Source organism: Bombus affinis, chromosome 1, assembly GCF_024516045.1.
Source record: "Bombus affinis isolate iyBomAffi1 chromosome 1, iyBomAffi1.2, whole genome shotgun sequence".
Lineage (NCBI taxonomy): Eukaryota > Metazoa > Arthropoda > Insecta > Hymenoptera > Apidae > Bombus > Bombus affinis.
In genome coordinates, this window is record NC_066344.1 from 1596799 (window position 1) to 1621358 (window position 24560).

General features: G+C 36.4%; 1 protein-coding gene across 6 annotated transcripts in view; it reads right to left on the minus strand.

Moving 5' to 3' along the window:
• The window catches only part of LOC126915950 (uncharacterized), a 196747-nt gene that overhangs the window by 46864 nt on the left and 125323 nt on the right, over nucleotides 1–24560 (minus strand). For all 6 annotated transcript variants that reach the window (XM_050721223.1, XM_050721185.1, XM_050721194.1 and 3 more), the window contains one exon: nucleotides 23882–24163. In XM_050721223.1, coding sequence (XP_050577180.1) covers nucleotides 23882–24163 — 282 coding nt within the window. The remainder of the gene's footprint in view (nucleotides 1–23881; nucleotides 24164–24560) is intronic.

Consider the following 24560-nt stretch of genomic DNA (forward strand, 5'->3'; position numbering starts at 1 on the left):
TTTTATTTTGATTTATGAACCAATTAATTTTTCAGTCTTAGTTATTGATGGTATTGCAGGTGTAGCGACAGTTGGAAAATCAAAAGCATTTACGGTTGCTATAAAAGGTACTCGAACACTGTTCTATTTGTTGTACCATTTATATAGTAATTAATTAGGTCAATGTGATATTAAATTTCGTGTTACTCGATAACACTTTTATGCGATTACGAAGATCGAATATTATGGAAAAGTAAAATTCGACGAAAGAATGGTGCGTTCTAAATACTTTTTGTATTTTATGGCTATCGATGTGTTTGATGTACTAGATAGGTAAAATATCAAATATAATAATTATCATAGCAACGATAAACCGACGATGATGATTTGGTTGAATCTCGTGCTGTGTCCGATTAAGATGTTTATCAAACTCTCTCTCAAAACTCTCACTCTCGCCTGCCCGCTTTCAACTGCTCGCGTATGCATTTTCCTTGACCATTTATTCATGCATATGCACATAGTGCCTCTGTTTTCTCTACCTGTTCTACTCGATACAGACATTCTTGGAATATATTCAAACACGTACATCTAGATCTTAATACTTTATTGCGCAGGCACTCCTCACCAAATATAAAATGATTTATAGATAGCAATTATTAACAACTATGTACCATATATTTTCTGGATCATCCGGTTTGTTCATATTTTTGGAGAAAACCAAAAAACTTTTAATATTTATTCCGCAAGTTGGTTACTTTACATAGGACGTGGCTTGGTCTTCGCTCAGAGACTTGGTTTGCGTGTCTAATTGTAAGACACGGGTTTGCTAAAAAGCCTCTCTAAGGAGTTCGTTAGTAGGTCTCAGAGGAAACTCATCTTCCCTCTCTTTTCCTCTATCTTTCATTACACCTGATAGGTCTGCAGAATTTTGGTGAAATTGAAAATGACAAATGCGATCCTTTTTTTAAAGGAGGACATAACTTGTATGTAATAGCTTTTACATTGCAAGAGGAAACAGGTAATTTGCTGGAAATTACTGTCTTACCAAATCCTGTAAGAAGGTTGCTGAGAAATTATGCTCTGTCGTCATACTTTACGAAGAAACGATATCAGATATCTGTACACGATTTACTTTATACTTTCATACGTCAAATTGAAACGAGAAATTATGCATACAAATAACGAATTTCTCATATCTTGTTCGAACTATGTGAGAAAATATTTTTCAATGTTAGAAGAAGGATCGAAAATTGTAATAATCTTCCTTTCAACAAAATCGTTCCAGGAAACCTAAATTTCTGTCACGATTTTCACTTGGACTGATCTATACGTTTCGCAGGTTACGTTCGAGAAGCTGTCGAAATTCTTGGATGGTTTTATCCAGCGTATCCGGAAGATCTGTTTGAAATCTTTCTACCATCGAGCGGAAACTGGCTTTCCGCGTTCCGTCGACTCGATCGGAAAATCCTCCGGCTGAGGATCCGCGGGATCACGAGCGCGCGATCTTGACAAGGACGAAGCGTAGCAGTCGAAACGGTGTATGGTACCGCGCTCACCGATTCAAGGTTGTCTAACCCGATCGGCCGTGGCGAGTGACACCGTGGAAATTTCAATCGTTTCGCCGTTTAAATGTGAAATGAAAGTCGTCCGAGGGCCGACCAGTTTTCTGGTGACACGGCGGCTGTTCGCTCGAAACCGCTCTGAAAACGGGATCGAGCGGAATAATTGAAGTGTGACAAAATCGTGTCTGGCTCGAACTGTATCGAACTTGTGCAGCATTCGGTTTACGAGTGGTGCAACGGACCGAGTATGGAGAGGAGAAGGTTTCGCAGAGAAAGAGAGAGGCTCTGGTTGGATAACCAGACCGACTGTTTCGTTGCACCTCGACGTACAGTACGCTGCGAAAATATTTGTCACGCATGTTTGATAATTGTAGGAGGATTTGATAAACGTTCGAAAAGGACGAATTTCGTACGTGAATATTTATAACGTTTCAACGTTCGTCACAGCATCTTCTTAGGTTGTAACGTATGGAACATCTGATTTCGTGGTATCAGTTTTATAAATTGCTCTTCTTAAACACATTTTTATCGTGGAAGATATTAATTAAGGGTTAACAAGTTATGTATTGAATACCTTTTTTTTATTTTTCGTAAATGACTAGCCATGATCATCCCTTTGGGCATAATATTTTGTGTACTGTACAAGATACGAATACCAGATGTTATGTACTTAAGCTATTAGTTTAACTCTCTACTATGTAAAATTATATCGAGCAAATAAAATGTTACTTTTTATTATAAATGTGGCTAGCTTGCTATTTACATACATATCAATCACGTATCCTCAATTATTATTTTTATATACGCTATCTATTAAATGAAAGATAAATAATGGAATATATACCTCTCTTGAGAATTTTTATTACATTTATCAATATTACCTAAACAAATATTAATCTCATAATATCAACATCTGAATTTATCTTTTTGAATTATTCCATTTTTACTTGCAATTCAAAGTCGAAATATACGGACGTTTGATCGATATAGTCCGTCTGTTGATTTTAGAAACTACAGGAAATTCTACTGGGTTTACGTTCTGTTTGAAACTGTGCTATTAGTGTTGCTAAAACTTTCGGTTTAATGAAAGATTCATTTTACAATGTATTACGTACAAAGTTTCACAACACAGCAAATAAACAGTCGCAAGAATATTCATAAATATCGACCAAAATCATGTCGTGAAATTTACGATGACCGCGTTCTTGAGTTCTCGTTTCTGAGCGGGTAAATATATCGTTATTACCGTGATGATTAATTTATTGTTTCCACTCGTTGTTTCGTAACAATAATAATTGAACGTTTTAACGATGTTCAGAGGGTGAAAAGGTAGAAGTAGGGCATTTACGAAGACCGTGATGTACCGAGCCGCAATTGAACGCAACACAGTGCTTACATCATTTCTAACAATTAGCGCTTCTTCGTTAAATTCAAGCGTCTCTTAGATCTTTCGGGCGAAGACAAACGGGCCGCTTCTCGAAACAAATGAAAATACACAGAACGTAATTCACCTGGCTCAAGCACTGCCCCATTGTTCTATGCAAAAACTTGTTTAAAGAACTATTATACGTGCGCGTACAGCTGAATGGGTGTAGTGCAATAAAAAAGGAGATATTGCGTAATATTTAAACGCAAGAATTTAGAAGCTAGACAATAAGTATCTTCACGGCAAATTTACGGATATCTTTTATTAAGCTAGGGATACTGAAACGCAACTTGTAACATTCGTAATAGTCCTTTTTCCTAATTTCTTTGCGATTCATGAGACTTACGCAATTGAAAAGAAGGCGAGATTCTAATTTCTTTTAATTCGCAGAATTTTAAATACTCCGTTCGTATCTAACGTTATATAATTTTTAATAATTCTTCCACGCGATACGTAGCTTTCGTTGGAAAGCATTCAATAAACGTATCGATGTTTATTAACATACTGATGTTAATCGAATGCTTTCGAAAACGCGTTCATGTCTATCGAAACGCTTTTTGAATGAAAACATGTTGATGTTTATTAAATATTATCACGATATTTGTTTCAGTTAATTTTAATCCAATTGATATTGAAGTAGTTGTTATATATCAAATATTGGTGACTCTGATTTCTTTTAGTTGGGGAAACTTTGCATGTTCTATACATAATTGACGTACGTATAATTTCTAAGAATTTTTCCATGTAAAATATATTTCTCTGCTATGTCGTATCTATGAAATATGAAATTACGTTAAGGAAATTATATAAGACAAAATGCCTATCGACCTTACTTCTCTTAGAACGTTTATCGACACAGAGTGCTGGTCTCCTCTGTCCTTTCCGAAAATTAGGGTCAATCGATTCCTAATTAAAATTATTGACGTCCCGTGTCACGGATGCCATGTACCCGGAAGCGAAAATATCGATATTCAATTTAATAATCGATCCATTAATGAACCGTGCCTCGCTTCTTGTTATCGTCGATCAAATTTCGCAACGACGATCGGCTATCGACAGTTAATTAACCGATTCGTATCAAGAGTTTCACGATCTTTGGTAACGTAAAAGACGCGATCTTTGATAATAATCTGGAAACGTCATTTAAGTCGATCTTAGATGTCCTTTTCATTTTCACCTCAAAGACAGATGTCGATAGATGGTAACCTGGCTACTGTTTTCAAATGTTAATTGCGCCTTACAGACTAATGATATATTATATCTTCCGTCAATTGAAAAGTCTTCTACGTCTGCTTGGTTCGCGAAAGTATTCTTAGAAACTTTTTACGTATATATTGCATAAAATATTTTGAAATTTCACTAACGTCGTAACGAGACACGACTATCGTGATTATATTTGTAAACGTTGAAATAGATCTAAAAATGTGTATAGAAATTACAAGATATTTATTGGTAGTATTTACTTGATAAAAATCAGCGAAGTAAAAGAATAACATCGTAAAATGTCAATGTCACTGTCGCTGCTTGCAAAACCTTGTTTATGGTTAATTATACTATTGCACTGTAGACGCCAGAGTAACAGTTTGCTTTCATTTTTTTGCGAATGGTTTGCTTTTGAAATGCGGTTCTTTCGAAACGTAAGCTTGTGAATGAAATTGGCAATTACACGTACGTGAACGTTTACCTTGAAATAGCTTTGCTACATATGAAAAGATCGTTGCACGGGTGTTCATAATTCTATAAAGCGAATTTCGGCTATTGAATTTTCAAAAAGATTAAGGTCAATCTTTGAACTTTCTAAAGCATAACGTTCACCAAATAAAAATTTCCAATTACGAGGAGTTGAACATTTAATTCGTTCCAAAGTGTAAATAATCGTCATAAACAAACCTAGAATTTACTCTAATTGTTAATAAATATTACTTAAGTATAACAAATTCTAAGAACGACATTATGTCTAATTATATCATTCGTTACATGAAATCGTGTCTGATCAATGCACGTGCTTGTCGTTATAAATTCTCATATACATATATACACATATACCAAAATCACCATGCTGACAATAAACAAAACCATAGCCAAATCTATTCCATCAAATAGATTCTTCATTCTCAATTGGAAAATCAATCATAAAATGAAGAGTAAAAGCTTTGAGAATTTATCGGTATTTACACGGTATTTAACGAAATTTAACGGAAGTTAACGGAAGAGTGATATCGCGTGAATAGCATGGTCTTCCAACTATCGAACACAGTAATAGTCACGAAGTTACTTACTTTCTCCAAAGAGGACCGGCCTTGGCAGAGCCAACTGGATACGCTTGGCCATACATTTCTCTCGATCGAACGCGTGTACATACTGCGGACCCGTAACCATTTAGTTTCAGCGAAGCTTGTCGTCTTACGTAAATGTTTGTTGCGACTTATAACGCTTTCACGATCGATTGAAAATTTCAATGGCGACTGAAAAGACCAGCAGGATTTTCAGCAGCTCGTTACTCGGGGATCTCGACCCGGCGCCAATTAAGCCGAGCATAATTAATTAAAGAACGCGAAACTGCCATTGGTATTGGCAAACTTTTTACTGTCGTAATAATTCGATTTCGTCGTATCGATTTCTAGTGCGTTTCTCAAGATACGTATCCACTCCGTGTATCTGCTTTTTAACGTTTTATTAAATTTACATTTTTACAGCCGCACGTAACGTTACAAATTTTCTAATAAAAATTGTTTTTGTCAGTAGACACGTTAATACTTGAAACTAGTCTCTTAATATCTATCGAGCGTAGAGAATATGATAGAAATCTGCAAGTTCCGTATTACGTAATTGAATCGTTCTGTATTAACACACATACACACACGAACATAATAAAATTTTTGTTGTAATTATGTAGCCTATGGCGTTAAATGGTGTAATAAATAGTTGATGATTTCAAATGTTATTTAACCGTTGAAGAAAGTTTCAATAAGTGGATTAGACGGTTGAGCCTTTGAATTAGGTCAATGGCAATTTAGATTCTTAGAAAGGTGATTCTTGAGAGATTTCGACAGAGTTCGACGAGAGCGTAAGATTGTAAAAAACGTATGTCGATAAAAATGGAAGAGGAACCGTGAAAGAACGCGTGGAAGGCAGTCTATGGAAATTTGGAAGTATAACGAGAAAGTACTGTTGTGGTAGCGAAGACATTTTCTACCGACTTCTTCCGACAGGGCAAAATCTATCTCGAACTTTGCAACTTGAACAATTCTTGCTACAGATAACTCCGACATTCTACTACATATAATTTTCGATGCATTAAATTCGATTTATACGAAGATTTCAACCCATGTTTGTAGCTTTGACTTCCATCTGCTCCTACAGTAAAAATTTGTTAAAACGCGGTACACTTCCAATACAACAACGAACCATCTTTGCAACATTTAACGAGGTGTCACAGTCTTTGTATTTTAAGTCGTTTATCATCTTCGATTCTTTATATTCTTAAACCATCTCCATCGATATTATTGGAAATTCTATAATCTTGGTATTTTTAATTTCTTAGGTCTGCTCCAAAGCTGGAATTTAAATTTCTCTACTTTTAAATCCTCGAAATCACCAATTACTTGGATTCACAAAAACCTTCGAGTCACCCTCGGATTTTCCTTCATCGAATCAACTCTGCTAAATTGACCAAGAATTTACGATCTTTTCATTTCGACTCGACTATCATCCGTCAGTGTTACTTCGATTTTTCTATATTTTTGGACTATTTCCATCGAAATTATTTAAAATTCTTCTTCCGTACTTTTGGCTCTTGTTACCCTCCTAACCTAGAGTTTTGATCTTTCTATTTCTGGTTCCTCAAAATCGCAATTCGTGCAGATTATTAGAATCCCCGAAATGATGTCAAATTCTTCTTCGAAGCTATAGTCTCAATCGTTCTATTTTTAATTGTTCGACTCCGCGATTCGTAAAAATTAATAGAATCTCTGGAACGATGGTAGAATCCTCTTTAATCAAATCAACGTGCAAAATCTCTCTGGGATTTATCAAAGTTTCGCAAGTACATTCGCATTTTTATCTACTAAAATTTCGCTCATTCCCCAAAGCTTCATTTCCACTTCGACCCCCTGGAAGAAAGTTTCTCGACGAGCCTCAAACACAACGAACGTTTAATTAAGGGGCAGAATTCGAGACAACGAAGTAGACTCGAAGCTCTGTTCCAAGCATAATACCGACCCTTCCTTGAACGGTGACTTGCACGCGAGAAAGCCACCTCGAGGAGGCTCGATCCAGGCTTGCGGACTTGGAAACGATAACGCAATAATGCCTCGTTCTCTCTGCAGCTGCTTATCAACGTCGCGCAGATACTCATAACCTTCGAGGCCTTCTAAGAGCGTCGGCTTTCCTCGAAAACCGTGTAATAGCTCGTGCCTAACGGAGATGTTGGCTGTTCTCGCGCGAACAAATAGCCAACGGAGCCTCTATTGACATCCACGATGTTTGTGCAGACAATTGTTTGAAAAATAATTATTTGCAACGCAAATATATTAACGATGTCTACTGGCAATGATGTAATCCCACGGTGTAAAGAAAGTTCAACGTTGTAATTTGCAATCGCGCGTGTCCGATATTTACCTGGGTTGCATTCAACGAATTTGTATTTTAAGATGTGTAAAAAAATCACTGAAATATTTTTCCTATTGTACTTAGACACGTTGTTATATAAATATTTTTCGAATAACGGAACAGTTCAAACAACAATCCTCTGTCTACGCTTATGTACCAAAAGAGCTCTTTAATTTTATTATATTTTGCCTTCAAATATTTCTTAATGTTAGAAGATTGAGATTGGGTCAAGGATGACGAAAAAAATGTCATAAGATTAGCACATGCTCTTGGTGTTGCAATTATCTGACGATAAATGATGCTGTTAACGCGCCTACTACATTTCTGCCTATTGATAGAATTCGTTATATAATTATTGAGATATGTAGAATTTTGTGTATCAGACTAGATTGGCCGCGTAGTAGTGACACACGTATGTGAATATGAATGTGTGGAATGTGTGGAAACACAGGCGAATGTAACTGTTCCGTTGGCAGTGTGGTATGGAAGATGGTGAGGCACAGAAAGTGCAGAGACGCGTGCAAATGTATATCGACGAGGATCCTGGAAATCCTTTATAAAATAAATCTAAAACAATTTTAATATGAATTCTAAGTGTAACCTTAGTGTCCCGTTACTTTTATTTCGGTAATAAGGATCCACAATTCTCAACAATAATTAAACAAAGCAATAGTTCGTCTATATTAAGTTTATTAGTAGATATTTACAGTAAAGTTTCTTCTGATGAGAAACATGTGGCCGACATATTTTAGTAGTAGAAAATGGGTTAAATATTCTAAGCATTTAAACGTCAATTAAGTATGCAAAATGACATGACAAAATGAAAAGGAAAGAATCCTCGAGAATAGCAAGCACTGTCGTGCTGTAAAGTTTGCGAGTTGCGAGGCTGATCCGAACAGTCTTATTCTACTTGGAGGCTGGGTTACGTGTTTGCTTTTCTTCGCGAACGAAGGTAACATTTTTTTAAGCGTGTCAGTTGGTTTTCGTTGGCTTTTTCACGGGGAACAGCTGGACAAACGTTGAACGTGGCAGGTTTCAGTCAGCATTGGTGAAAGCGAACGCTTTTTGCGATTTTTCAGCGATCAACTCGAGCTTGGACGTTGTTTTTTTTAGCGACGCTGATTTCACTTGCAGAGAGGCGTAGCTACGAAAGCAAATAGCGAGGATTGTAAATTTAAACGCGTGATTAGGCAGTTCGGCGTTATTTACTGGCTCGATCGATTTCAGTCTTCGATTTGTTTAAATTAATTGCGACACATTATTGGCTCTAATATTCGTAAATCTGAAAGGCTGATAAAGCATTACCGATGGGAATTATTGTTTGATCGTTAAAACTGAATAAATTTGTTGAATATTACAACACCGTAAGAAAGATAATAAATCATGAAATAACTGGATTACTGAAGCAATAATCCTTTAGAATTAATATTTACACAGACTGTAGGAAAGAGTTGAAAGGAACGAATTAAAATTTCACAAAAATGCCAAATTCATTTGTACAAGAAAAATTTAAATTACCGAATAGTAAAAAGTGTAAAACAAAGAAGAATGGACGTAGAGTTAAAGAAGTATATAAAGTTGAGTAAAAAAAAGTTTGATCAAAATGGTTTTCTTAAGATTACCGTACTAGCGATAACTAACACTGTGAATAGAAATTAAGTAAATAAGATGAGTGCTATTTCTGCGAACGTTTTTGACGCATAAATAAAATAAAAAATTTTTAGAAGAAAAATATCAATAACGAAGGATACAGGATGATATCATTTGATATCATTCAGAATAGTCAGTCAAAATGGTAGCCAAATGGTCCCTGGACGACCGACGTCAAAATGGTAGAAGTTGAAATGTATTCAGGAAAAAGAAGAAGAGACAACCGGGGGATGCCGTGTTACCCTAAACAAACTCAAGGCACGTTGCGTAACAAAATTTCCATAGTTTGGTTACACTTCAACCGGGAGAAAAGGCGGAAGTAGCTGGGCCACGAAGGTACGCGAAAAACTTTCCGAGCTATGGAAATATCGCAATGTCTTTACACGAATAAACAGCCAAACGAAATCGGAAAAGTACGAATCTTGGCGAAAGAAAGAACGACTTTAATACGTTTCAACAAACAGATTTATAGAAAATATTTCGTTTGCCTCTCGGTTACCGCACTTTTATATCGTAAAATGGAGCGTATACCGAAAATTCTACGCTATTTTATCTCCATATCACGAAAGTTTGCTGTTCGAGCTGACGAAACTTCGCATAATCATCGGAGCAGCGTTTAGTAAGGCGAGATAAAGAAGTTTGAAGGAAAGTAATCGAAAATTTCTTTAAATTTAATCTCTGCTGTTAGCCAAAGTTTTTATTCGGCGAACTCTGCGGAGAGGCAAAAATGGAGAACCTTGAAGGAAATAAAAAGTTCGTAACGATTGTTGCTTTACTCGGTATCGTGAATTTTTCCAGTGACAATGAAAATTGTATATAATCACGCTTGGATATCGTATCTGGAATTTTGAAAGGAATTGGATTAGAATTAAAGTGGCACGCCAATCTTATACCTGTTTTACATTTGGCACTTGTAATTAAACCGTTCCTCGAATTCATTATGCATTGAGATCACGTATATTTAGATTCAGCTGCTCAAGAAAAGAAGAAAAATTGTTCTTATTTTTATAAATTTGATTATCAGAAGAAATGGAATAAATAGTAATAAATTCCGAGGTAAATTCTAAAACATAATATTTGCAACGTCGTTGCCTTTTTCTATTACCCAATTTACGGAATTGATCAATGTTTCTCTAGTTGTAAACGGCTCGACTGTCTCCCACGTTCTTCTCAAATTATTCATAAATCGTTTAATATTCCGCTTAATAATTCTTCCTCTAATATTTTTCATAATTAAAGTATCTTACTTTTAAGAGACAAAAGTTAGAAAAGAGATGAAATTATATCGCTTCAACGTTTTCTAATCAAACTGCGACTATACGTAACACTTTCGTTAATTATTCGAGCAAAGGTGGTGCAGCCAATCGAGATAGAAACGCGGCAAACATTAAGTACACTTATCCCGGGGAGTGAGTGCTAATGCAACCAGTAGAAATCACTGCGCAACATCGTGCACCGATGTGTTTTAGCATGAATTATCACAGCGAAACGCAGAGAGCTCGACGTCTTTGCCACGACGCCTTCGACGAAGACTGCAAACAGTCGAATTATGCTTCCTCCTGCATAGATGCACGAACAAAAAGCGTAATTAAGAACGGATCTGGCTCTCGTGTTCTTCGTTTTGCCGTCTGCCGCTCGTAAAACCGGAGTTAACTGCGAAACGTAAATACCAGTGGCTATAAATCGCAACCCGCAACTACAATCGCCGATAGAGAAACATCGAACCTCTGGACGAAACGAGGATGCGATTCTTGTCGTTTCAACGGGACGCTCGATTATATTTCGTGCTCTTCTGACTGTTCGTTACCTTCAATGAGATCTTTTGTTTGGCGAAATAGCTCTTCAGTTTCTTAAAGGAGCGACGGAGCTGTGAATTTGATAGATCGTTCGCAGATCGTTTGGTAAATCTGTACTCCGAATCGGCGATGACCCGTGTAAATTTGGTTTGTTTAAGACTAAGTTTTAGACTAATTTAATTGGCCTTTGGAAATATTTGCTCGTTAGAATTATCAGAAGATCGTTAAAACTAATTTCTACGTTTAAGATAATAGAAGATTGTTTAAATAGTCGTGAGAATTATACTATTAATCAAGCAAAATGTGTAACGTGTAATGTTAGTCTGACTAAAACTTTCAGATTCTACTTCTACTATGAGTTAAAGTGTGGTTAGAACGAATATATTGTACGAATATGAAACACTGAAATTATGGTACTTTGCAAGCTTGAGAATACGTATTAATCCGATAAGATTTATTTCATTTTCTTCGAAACATAAAAATGCAAACTACTTCAGTTTTCAATATTCATTACCAGCACCGAATAATGTATACATATTGCATAATTGGAAGAAGTATAAACGGAATATAAAGCTAAAGATATTAAAGTATGCACTAGCAGAAGATCATTTAATTAAAACGAACTCCAGAGATAAATTAAAAAAGTTCAAATCTTTTGTAACGAGCCCAACAGAACTCCACATAAAGCGGAAGATAGCCAGAAGGGATAGCCTCGATACTTTCAAAAAGCTAGAAAGTTACAAAAATGATGTCTGAAAAAGCTAACTTTTCCCAGAGCTTGTGTATGCATATGTAGATATACATGGTGTTTCTTTCATCTCAGATTGGTTAATATCTTAGTTATTTTCATCCATACAAAAAGTTATGTTGGGACAAAATTGGTTGGTTCAGAACGACGAATATCATGGTTTACGATTTTTCCTCCCAAGGGTCAATTTTTTCCAATTTTCTAGGCCATTGACGGTTTTTTTAAAAAGCTCGTAAAGATATTTTGACTTTAATTTTATTGGACTTACCTGTGAAGGACAAGGAGAACATAAAAATTCCGTTGAAAGGAAAGATCGTGAATCATCGATCGAGTTCGTTGTTTCGAACCAAGAAAATAATTATATAATTGAAGAGTGGAAGTAAAACTGGCTGTAAGTGCCATTTAAGGAAATCGTATTCTTTAAAAAGGTTATTTACATCAATGCCAATATCAACAAATATGGATATTATAATAATTCATATAGTTTTTAGCATTTCGTGTTCTTCAGTTTTCTAAATTAGCCAGCTGCTCATAGCCTTGAACATGTGCGTAGATAAATCAATTATTCCATTAAATAAAAAAATGGTACTTGTAACCTTTTTAAAGAAACCACGTAATCAAGAAAATGGTATTTATAATCTCTTTAAAATATAAAATATAAATCTCCCTTTTCTGAAATATAAAATGCCTCTTGTTGTTAGTTAAATGATCTTTAAATTATTAAAATGAAAACATAGTGAAGTTATACAAGGTAATATAGCACGCGTAATAAGTAAATTTTGTTATATTTTATCAACAAATAACATTTCGGTAATCGAAACGTTGTTCCCAATCCGAAACTTTAGTTTTACCATTCACAGCCTCGTTTGCTTCGATTCTTCAACTGTAAGATATCAAGAAATCCGAGATAAGAGGACCACCCTATACATTTTGCCAGAATAGCGACTTTGTAGCGCAACGTCGTCGCTAATACGAAGTGTCGTAATTTTAATAACGGTGCCCTGGACGGGTCGCGTTAGTCCCGCGAGCCTTTGTACCTTCGACGTCAGCCGCGCTAATTTCGACAGGCAAAACTGTGTAACCCTAATTAAACCGTCAGCGTTTAAATCCCGTGATTGCAGCGAAAAGCGACAAGGCTGCGCCACACGCGCGAGAACACAATGCATCCTAGACGGCGAAACGGCTTAATTAGCGTTTATAGCGGCCCACGGAAACTCCAATTCCCGCGAAATCATGTAAACTGATTAAAAGTTCGAAACAGCTTCAGCTGGATTTCAAGAACCGCCTGCTTCATGGGTGGACGCTCGTCGACTGGCAATGAGTAATCGAATCGTTATCCGCTTTGTAACCGCGCGCCTGATTCAAGTTTCACGAGTTATACGTGCTCTGTACTTTCGAAAGCGATTAGAAGGTCGGAAAACTTTAAATTCTAAAAGTATCAAACGTTATTTGTTTCAGACCACGAAATAAATAATTGTAAAAGTTGCTTACTGAGCATATAGCGTAGAGAAGAACGTGACAAATTTCGAATATATACTGCAGGTCATAAATGTTAGAACAGTGTATCGGTAAATTTTATTTTATTTAACAGAATAATAGATTTGTAATGAAACAATTAGAAGGTAGAGGCACGTGACTTACACTAAATAACGTTACGCGAACAAATGATAAAACTATGGATATAATCAGATAAAATCAGAAATTATTATAAGAATTACAAGTCGCGTGTTTAATTAAAAGATGAAGGTGCGAGGACGAGCTAGTCTCGAGGAATCGCGGAGAAAGAGATTCAGCTGAAGAATTCTGGCCCTCGGAAAGTGTAATCTTCTTTTCGACGTAAGAGTCTCTTAAAACCGAGTTGAACGTGATTTTGTCCACGACAAAGTGCGCCATAGGAACATTTTCCGGTGGATGGCTTCTAAAAGTCAACAGGGCTTCGAGCGGAAGGTAAAAAGTTTTTCCAGAGAGGTTCGCGAGAAGTCTAAGATCGGCAAAGGTTTCCAAAATACTTGCTACGGATCTGGAAGTTGAAAAAGGTTTCCTCCGAGCTCGAGCAAACGAACAAAGGGTCCGAGCTCGAGATTCAGACGGAGGGAAAAAGAGGGACGAGGAGAAAGAGAAAGGAAAAGACGCGAAGTGAAATCCGTTGGCCGCCTGTTTACACGCTTTTGCGTGCGATATTGGGATAGAAATCTCGCGTTTGTCGTTCTTATTCGCCAACTTCCTGATGAAAGCGTCGTGTCGCGGCCACATAGATGTATGTATTTCCAATCGAATTACATCGACTCTCGCGAAATCCATGACAGCCGATTATTTATCCAAACACGACCCAATGAAATTCGTTTACCCGCATACCGATCGTTCGTTCGATCGGCTTTCTATTTCCTCCGACTAATCCCTGGGAGATTGTAAACATCGCGGCATCGGTTCGAATTATTTAGTGCAAACGGTGTGCCGTCGACCAACTCATAGATGAATCGATTGAAAATGTACGCGCTGAGTTTCTGTTGCGCACCGAACGTTCGCCGAATTAAAGTTTACACAAATTTATTGAATAAGCAATGATGCAGTTGTAAATGTTAGGTTGTCCGATAAGTTTCTTTCGTTTCATAAGGTGATAATAGACGAACGACGATTTCTGTTTTATATCATTTTATTGTATTAGGTATGATCCATTTCGTTCTATTTCTATTATTATGTTCGTGCATAATTCAATAAATTAATATAAAACAGAAAACATCGCGCGTCTATTATTTCCTTGTAAAACGAAAGAAACATTTCGGACAACCTAATATTACAATTAGGTAGGTTTTAAACATCGTAAATTAACAAAGAATGTCTTAACGCATTAGGATACTCCGTCTTTACGGTTGCATATCTTGTTTCGTTAGAAATGTTTTCCTTTGGATAATCTCCCTGCAACATTTAGTTGCAAGCTTATTATCTTTTTATGTTCTTCCGATCGAATGACAAACATTGAACGATTAAAACGTATAATACCAGGAAGCAATAGTTGCGTTAATGGCAATGCATATTGAATGTCGAATGATCGACACGAAAGTACAAATATTAACACGTGTTGTGTAATATACTTGGTATTACATAAGACAGGAGCGGTATAGAAGTTGATAAAAGAATAGTTTAAGCTACTTGAGAAGATCAATATTGAAAACACATTTCTTGTAAATACAAATATACTTCCTACGTACACTTTGTATCGTCAGGATTAATAATAAATTAGTGTTAAGTGTTTCTACGCATAATCGTAGGCGTAACGTTAGCGTACAATATGATAAAGAAAATAAATAATTTCTCTTTTAATTACGGTGAAACGCACGAGAAAATTAAAGGATATTCGTATGAGTAGTTTGAAAAGCAGTTTAGTATAAAGTGTATGAGTTTGTAAAGGAGTTAAACAGATTCTAATGAAACATCACGCGCGCAAAATGTCAAACAAAATAACGCTGTTCGGCTAAATAAATTTCTTCGAAGCGATAATTAAATAAGCGTGGAGCGAAACGATAGAGGGCATTGTCGTCGGAATATTTCGAAATAAATTGAAGCAGACGGTGAACGGTACACTGGAATAACAGAAAATAGCTATTATCTGGGACATAGGAATGGTGAACGCGCGTTGGAGCGCATTATGCGCGTGGATGGACAATTATTAATTCCTGCCAAATGTCGAAGAAACGACGGAACGATATGATAGGTCTAACAGCTGACAGGTGATGAACAGATATCGGCTCTATTCGAAATTTCATCGCTATTTTGCGCGATCTGACTGCCCCTGGCGTGTGCGTACGCGTGCACGCTTGTACGTAATTCGAGCAACCTCGCGATATTGCACCGTAGCTTCGTAAATGACCGCCACAGTTATGGGAATATATCTTCTATGAAATTATTTACTTGGTGTATTTCGAGGAACGCGTTCTACACAGGGATAAATAAATAGAGGGATATGAAACGGTAATGTAGTATAAAAATAGCGAAGAAATATTACCAGAAACGGAATATTATACGTTTTGAAAGGAACGAGCGCGATCGGACTGTTTGGGAAAATATGCGTCGTATTCTTTCTGCCCGCGTACTCTCTGATAAACGTAAATTTCATTTTGTTGGACACAAAATGCCTTTGAAATTTACGATATTAATTTTCATAATCGTGAGAGATGTAAATTAAAAATAACTCTTTGATGTCGTATAAAGTTTCATTAAACGTTGAGGTAGATATTTGGAGAAATATTCTCATGGATATGTATTATCTGAAAAGAGAAGAAAATGGGGCGAAAAATAATGAGATGAAACAAGAAGATTAAACGGTATGAGAATAATAACACGTTATAGCAGAGATTGAAATTACGTAGTTTGCAGATTCTATTCCAAACTATGTTCTAAAACCATACTAATTCTATCGTATACGACACGTAAAAACTCGAATGTCATAAATTCTGTAAATTATAACTTTACGAAATATCATATTTCTTTCGAGCTTGCGTTCCTAATCGCGCGACACGAATGCAATCGAACGCGTCAACGAAATAGGACAATGGAAACGCATTTAGTTCGTGCGTCGATCGAGATGAAGGTTCGTAGCGATAACGGATAATTAGTTTCGCATTTATTTGAGCAGAATACATGTTCGATATGTTAATTTCAGGCTGCATTATGCAACATATTGTCTCACATATAATAAACAGTGAAATGTCATTTTATAAATATGCAATTTCCACGATGCTCTGGCGTATATGTAATTAATGTGACACGATAACGCAATAAATACCAGCGTTCTGTTAGATGACAGCGAATATCTTCCACGTGTTTATCAAGTTAACTATTCTAAAGATGCTGACAACCGGTTAGATTAATCGCCAGATATTAACATACAACAATTTGTTCTTAAACGCGAATTTATCGATGAATCGATGAAAATTTCCTCGATGCACGAATAAACACAGCAAAATGTAATGTTTGAATAAAATATTGGCGTTTTGTTTAATCCGGTTTAATAGAGAAGAGATCGATTCATGAATATTTTTGTTAATACAGGAAATACACGCGTTTGATTAACGATCATCTCTTTTATATCGAAGTTTGCCCATAATATAAAGAATCGTAGAATTATTAATTCCGCTATGAAGTTATTTTTACGACGCGACATTTAAATTAATTCGGAAATGAATTAATTGCCTTGTACAAGCAATAAACTCTTTCTGATACGGAAAAATGCCTGTGACGTTAAGCCTCAATTTTAAAAAATCTGTATGTTTCCAACTGTTACGAAATTAATATATGTACACGTAAAAGAGCGATTAAAAATTTTAATAAATACGACGTTGTGTGCGTATCATTTTCTGTATTTCTTGTATCTTATTTTCTGAAGGAAGAATTCCTTGTGTAGCTTTTTCACTGTCCTTGAAGTGAACCAGTAATGAGTAATGATTAGTAGGCAAGCGTATTAAGATCAGAAATCCATAGGTACTATCCGAGGACTATGTGCACTCCTACGTGTACTTATGTACATTGTTAAAGACTAATCGACTCCAGTACGGAGATACTTCGAAGCGTCCGTTCAATGATAAGTGTTCCTTCAAATAAAGCCATCGATTGAGTTTTAATTAATTCGTACGCTGATTTCATCGTTAGACGAGTGCCTGAATTTACAATCACGTTACTAGCTATCCGACAGGATATTAGTAGCGTTAAATTAGAAATCTAACAATGCCAACTTTAAGTAGAACGTAGTTAAAGTATCAAGTTGTCGATGCGAAACTTCGATGCGATATACGAGAACCGTACACGCATAATACGATCGGTAACATCGATTACGAAAGTTTACCGAGGAGTTTGCCAAGCTTTATCGGAAAAATGTAAACTACTAAGCACAAATTCATGTACATTCGCTTTAAAAGTCGACGAACGCGAAATTCAACTACTATTAATTCGTAAAGGTATTTTATCAAATTTATTCGATTGTAAATTGTTCCATCCACGAGCGGTAAATCTTTCGTCTAATCATTCTCTTGCGAAGGATAAGAATTTTTTTGTTTCAATTTCATCCTTCGATATTATGAAAAGAATTTGATAAATTTGAAATACAGCGTGCCTTTACTCGAAACTGGAAGATATAAATTGAATTTATATCAGCCGAGTTGAAAGCGTAGGATCCTTCCAATAATTCCCAAAAGTAGAAGAGAAACGGTCTTTGAAAGTTCGTGCTTCTTCCGCGTGTTTCATCGCGACTTTTACCCGCTCCGCAAACACGCCTACATATCTGTTAATTTCCAAGCCGCCGCGGGCCAAAGGAAACTTTCAAGCGATGGAGAACGAAATACTGCAAACACTTTTGACACAGTTCCTTTGCACGGTCCCGAGAAACGAATTTGCAATCCGCCATGAATTTCTACCGTTCTCTTATTCTTTGCGCACAATACTATTGCCTTCGTCTGGTTAAAATTATATTTCCGCGACTTCCAACGATGAAATCAAATTTGACGTAGTAATGGGATCGGAAGGAAGATAAAATTTATTCGATATACCACGAAATTCTAATTTAATAATTACACAGAACGAAGTTTAAAAAGATCAGGAAAAGTTTTGTTGGGTTATTTGATACACGATGCTTCTTTTTTTTTTTTTGACAATTCACAAACAGTAATATAAAAAAGGAAAGGTGATCGATATATTCTATTTGGTCTCTAAATGAAGAAAATGTTATATTATCTAAGAAAGATAATTATCTGATGTCTGAATTAACGTAAGGAAATTAAAAGATACGTTTATTTAAATTTTAGATTAAAATCGATATGTAAGTACATCGTTGTTTAAAATTCTTAATGCAAAAGTGCTCAAGTTGGTGCAAACACGAAAGAGGAAGACTATGTAAAACTAAATAAAATATACAATAATATAATTTATATAATTACATTATATTATACAATCTATATATTTACACGTACAAGAAACCAAACTAACAACATTTCTTTCATCGCGCACATAAAGGTATTGCTGATTTACCTTTGGTTGCTTCACTTTTATATAAAAGAATTCAACAGTTTTAATATTATACAAGCCATAGTCCTGCTAAACTCTATAAATTGGGTTGCATTGTGCACGAACCTAGCGCGACGTAATCTTATGTCCGATCGACGAATTCGCGTGTTACTGGACATTAACAAACACCGGTGTAATTAAACGATTTGCCATGGAACGGGCACGTTAAGCTGGAAAGAGAAATCGCTGCACGATGGTTTACGGGTGGGAAACAGGCCGCGAACATTTAATTGGATGAACGTCGAATCTAGCCCGATTGGAAGACAGGGGACAAAGGAAAGGGGAAGCGTGGACCGGTTGACGAGCAACAAATAAAACTTATCAACAAGTCGGTCCAGGCTGTCGTTGCATCGTCGATGCAATCGACGACCCGTGACCATTCGATTGGATGGCTCACTCGATTGCATATTGCATCGCACGAATATCGAAATCCCTTGCGCTCAATTAAAAGCACGACAAGGTTCTCGGCTGAAATATCGAACACACGAACTTTAAATCGTTCGGCAGGAGTCGAGGGTGAGGGGTGGCCGTAGAGAAACGTTTTCGTTAATAGAAAAATAAAACGAGGAAAAATAGAGAAAAGGTCCAATATGTCACGTTTGCATACGTGTCAATCTGTCGTAGAATTCATGTTTCCGTTCTGTTTCTGTACACCGGTCATTCGATCGAGCTTCGGCTTTTCGGTACACGAAGGAAAGCAGATTTTGTTGAAAATTTTGCTTTCGAAAGTTCCACAGTCCCGATCTAGCGAATTTGGCTCGTTAAAAATTTTCGACAGTTCTCGCTATTTTAGCGAAAATCAGAGACGCGAGAAAATTTTAAAAGCAAAATTTAGAAACTTCTAATATGTTATTAACATGTAACTTAATACATATGTAATTAGACTGTAACCGTAATCGTACACACGTTGATAATTAGACCGCGAATTTTTAGGCAAATTCGTATTTTCGAGAATATAATTTAAAAAGTAGGTCCTGGTAAAACATTGTTTTATTTAGCGAGCATTATAGAAAGCAGGATATTTTGGATATTTTTTACATATTATGTAAATTTTGCGCATTTCTGCAATTTTATAATATCAATGTATCGCACATTTTTGTAAATGCATAAAAATTCGCAGTGTATTAATAATTTATATTTCCTCTTTTTGTCTTGATTTTAAATCGTTCCAACTCTGACATTCTCCTTATCAATTTGGCAAACACGTCTGGAATTTTTGTCTTCAAAATAAAAACGCAAAGAACCTACGATTAGACATGAGGAAACACGCCATTTTAACAAACTCCATGTATTTTCAATAACATTGAAATCGAACCAATCGTCCGAATATAAAATCGAGATATTTTTCCTAGTGATAATGCCTAGTAAATTAATTGCTATACGCATGAGCATATGTGTCGAAGGTGGTATTTAAAGGGAGAAAAAATTTGATGAAATGACATCACAAATTACGTTTTGTTATTAACTTCGAAGAGGAATTTTTCTAATATTTATAAAATGTTATATTATTCGATGTAAGAATTATTATACGCAGGAACGGAGGGAGTAAAATTTCAAGTTCCGCGAGATTCAAGGCGCGACGCGAATTTCGACGTAAGACTCAGCACGATGTCGCAAACTTTCTCGAGAGTCTGAAATTTGAAAGACAAAGAGAAAGTTTCAATTCTCATTTTTCCATGATGAAGTGCACCGCTTGTCTCGTCAGCAACTACAAAGGAACTTTATGAAAATTGAATGCGAATTGTGGCAACCAGCGACTACGAAATGCTGCCGGAATTAGTTGCACGAAATTCCGTACAACTACTTTGATGAAAATGGAAAATAAACTAAACGTGTAGAATTGAAGGATACGGTAAATAGTGTCGGTTCGTTAGAACACGTAATTAAAACTCTGTAAAATTTGTTAATTCAGTTTATAAACGACGATAGAGCCGCGTTTGAAATTATACAATTTTGCCACTAACCAACGTAAAGTGTGAAATGGCATTTTAAACGTTTCTGCAAATTACAATTTACCACTTGGAAATGGAATGCAAATTAAGGGGTCAGTCGATTAACTTCACGGTGTGTCACATTATAGTATTACATATAAACATGAACTGTACGTGTTCTATTATTACTATTATTATTGTTATTACTGTTTACTCTGGTACTGTACGTAGTCGTGTACAATATACACTTTATTATTATTATTATTATTATTATTATTACGATTCCGCTATCGCAATTAATTTATAATACAACAGTACAAAATTAGTACTAAAAAATACGGCAGATGCATTGTTGAAAATATACCTACCACTCAAAATTGATAGAACGAAAGAAAAGAGTTTAATAATAAAAATACAACAGTACAATCTTCTTAGCATCGTCGTCTGTGGACGAAATAAATTTATTAAAAAATATACGATAAGAATGACAAAAATGAAGAGATTTATTATTCACTACAATTTTGTTGATAATAAAAATCAAGAAAGAAGCGGTTACGTTCCTACATTCCTCGTTTTCGTGAATTTTGGACCATGTTCTTCGATTTCCTATATATCTCGAGAAATTCGAGAAATTCTTGAAGTAGAATTTCAATCTCAATGCAGGTCGACGCGAGGTGTGTTAGAAAATCCAAACTACTCAAGGAATACACGTTACGGCGCGAAGAACAGGCGGTATTTGCGATGGACGAAAGCATTCTCGCGCCGGATTGAGAGATGCGAGAGATCTGAAGCGTGCAGCCAGCAAGGCAGACGTGTTCTACTGTCGAACGATTCGACACGATCGGAACGGTTCCGAACAGAGGCATGTGGCATTGTGACGTCAATGCACGCTCCTCTACACCCTTGTCATCGCATTACACACGGCAGGTGAGTAATTTCGAGACGGTGGACGGCGATGACCTCGCTTCCTTCTTGCGAAGCGTCGCCGAAATTCCGCGCTAACCGAAAGGGGGAGATTCCAGATCTTTCATTTTGGAATTTTTAGCGACGGCTGATGATCGAATATGAGAAATTTGTATACGTAGAATTCGTTGCAGACGATTAAAGGATAAGATAGTTTAGATAATATTTTCCTTCTATACGAAAACTTCTTTTTCTCTTTTATATCCGATAAAATACGTCGATGCGAGCACCAAGAACAGGAAGAATAAGATGCAGCACAAAATATATTTGGCTTTTAAATAACGATTCTCACATCGTTACTTTTAAAATATCTTTCGACGTATGAAAGCATTGTTAATACAAAAAGACTTTAAAAGTGATACATCGAAAAGATACATCACTCGCTAGAAGAACGAGACGAAAATCCACACAGTGACACTTAGAGTTAGAGACACACAGAACAAACACCCGAACATTTTAGTACCTCGCAAAACCATACTACATCACGTGCGATAGTGATCAATCTTTTTCATTTGCAAATAGAGAAATTTCCGTTCCATTTCCAATTTGCAACATTATTTTACAAATCCAAATAGACAAGCTAACTGTATAACAGAATAATTCCATTGAGGAACAGAGCAAACGAATATAGATGACCGGCCAACGAACAATTTCAAATCGTTTCAAACGGAAACGATCAGTCAGGCCAGTGATCAGAAAGCGTTATTCGGCTGCTGATAACAGACCTGCTCGAATATCCAGATATTAATAGTAGCAATGTCTGCGTCGTTGGATAGGTATCGCCCGTTATCTTCGATTGTCCGATTAGCCGTCGTTTTATTTGATTATCCGTGCTGCATAGCTACACACGGGTTCGCTCGATAATCCGTTCATCCTTGTATTTTACGTGTAATAACAGGAATGGCTGGCTAAATAACGGTATAACCGGATTAAACGTGGTAATTGCAGAAGAGTAATCACGTAGCCATGCACAGGCTTCAAACTTGGCGTCAATGCGTAAATGAATCCGCGATAACTTCAAGTAACGTGGCAAGCATGGCATTTAACGACACGAACTCGTAAGCAAACTATAGGCGATGAATATGAATCTCATCGCTATTGTTTCTAAGCTGATATACGATATATAATCATTAGACTGTAATTTTTTATCAAATTTCATATTTGAACGCAGGTAAGAAAATAGAAATCCGATAGAGATTTGCTTCGTTTACTAAGTAATAATTATAACGAGCATTCTGCTTTGGTTATTTTGTACTATATTTTTGCATGCCGTATGCGTTCTATGAATCTTTAAATGCATATTGTGCATAAATGTGTGACAATCCGTAATCTAATGAATATAATATTTATGCGAATAACGTAACTAACGATGTGAAATCAATTTTTCTATAACGTGACAGTCAAACTGATCAAAGATTTGGCGAAAAGTGAAGAAAAATACTGCTGATTACGAACAACGATATATACGTGGTAAATAAATAAAAAGAGTCGAAGACTAGTTTCTTTCGGAGTTTCTTACATTTACCGATTCGCGAATGGACCCTTAGTAATTAGAAGGAACAGTTAGTAACGGGACTAACTTTCTGTCCGAAATTCCACATCCTCGTGCAACTTCACTTTCTTCTCATTCGAGTGCTAATGTGATTATCCCTCCTCAACTATGTGTTACAACGTAGGAAAGTATTCTAAAGGAACGTATTCTAAAAGCTACACTCTTAATTCCCATTTCTAACACGTGTTCTGTAAACCGTTAGCACTACAATTATCGACTTGTATTAAATATACTCTACATAGTTGATTATAGTTAAATTAATAATAATACAGATCAATAGATGTACGTAATTAATTCTATATCCGAATAAAAATCGGCATTAATTTTACCAAAACTCGCTGCATATTTTTAATGGTCGGAGAAGCATAAAAACGTCGTTGTTTTTCAATTCATCCAACGGGAAATCCTTAAATAAATTTACCGACCTATTAAATTAAATTAAAATACTGATCAAACATCGAGATATAGTAGACGTATTCTCGTCTATAATTCCCTTTCACCGAAGACCATTATAGAAGCTTATCCGAAGATAATAAAATACTCGAGTGATAAAATATCAAGACACGAAATGATCCGAAAAATGGAATATGAGCGGGGCTCAAGGATTTACCGGCGAAGAGATCGAATCTGGTTCTGCTCCTCTCACTGTCCTCGAAACCCTCAAGGTCGTCCTCGTAATCCTCGTAATCCTCCACGCGATCCCTCCTCTCTTTCTCGCTGACGTTCTTCGGCAACGCATTGCTGGTAGTCCTTTGAGCATGTCTCATTCTGGCCTGGTTATTGCTACTGAAGAGGACAGCTGGCGGCGGCGGCGTCGACAGCTGCGACCCCTGAAGACGCCTCTGAAGATATCTGGCCAAGATCGCCTGTACCGCGTCTGTCTCCGCGCCGCCTGCAAGACAGAAATCATGTTGCTCTCGTAATCAGGCCAATTACCTCGCGTTTGTGTGTGTGTTTTTTTTGTTTCTTTTTTTTTTATTTCGTTGTGTTTTTTTTAAATTCATTTATTTCATTTTTATTCCGTTTCGTTCTCTTTCGATACATTTTTATATTGTACGCCGACGCTCTTAGTCACCAGAGAGGTATACACCGATGGCAATTCTCGCAAACGCTTCTCCTACATTCTCTGACTTGAGTCCGTTATCTCAGCATCTAAGATACGGATCTGTTAGGTTACTTTGTCGACGAGTCCACTGACTGCGCGACAAAACTCATCGTCCCTTCCTTTTCTTCCTTTTCCGTTTGTCCTTCTTTCCTTTCTTACAGCGTCACGCCACAGTTACGCTCCT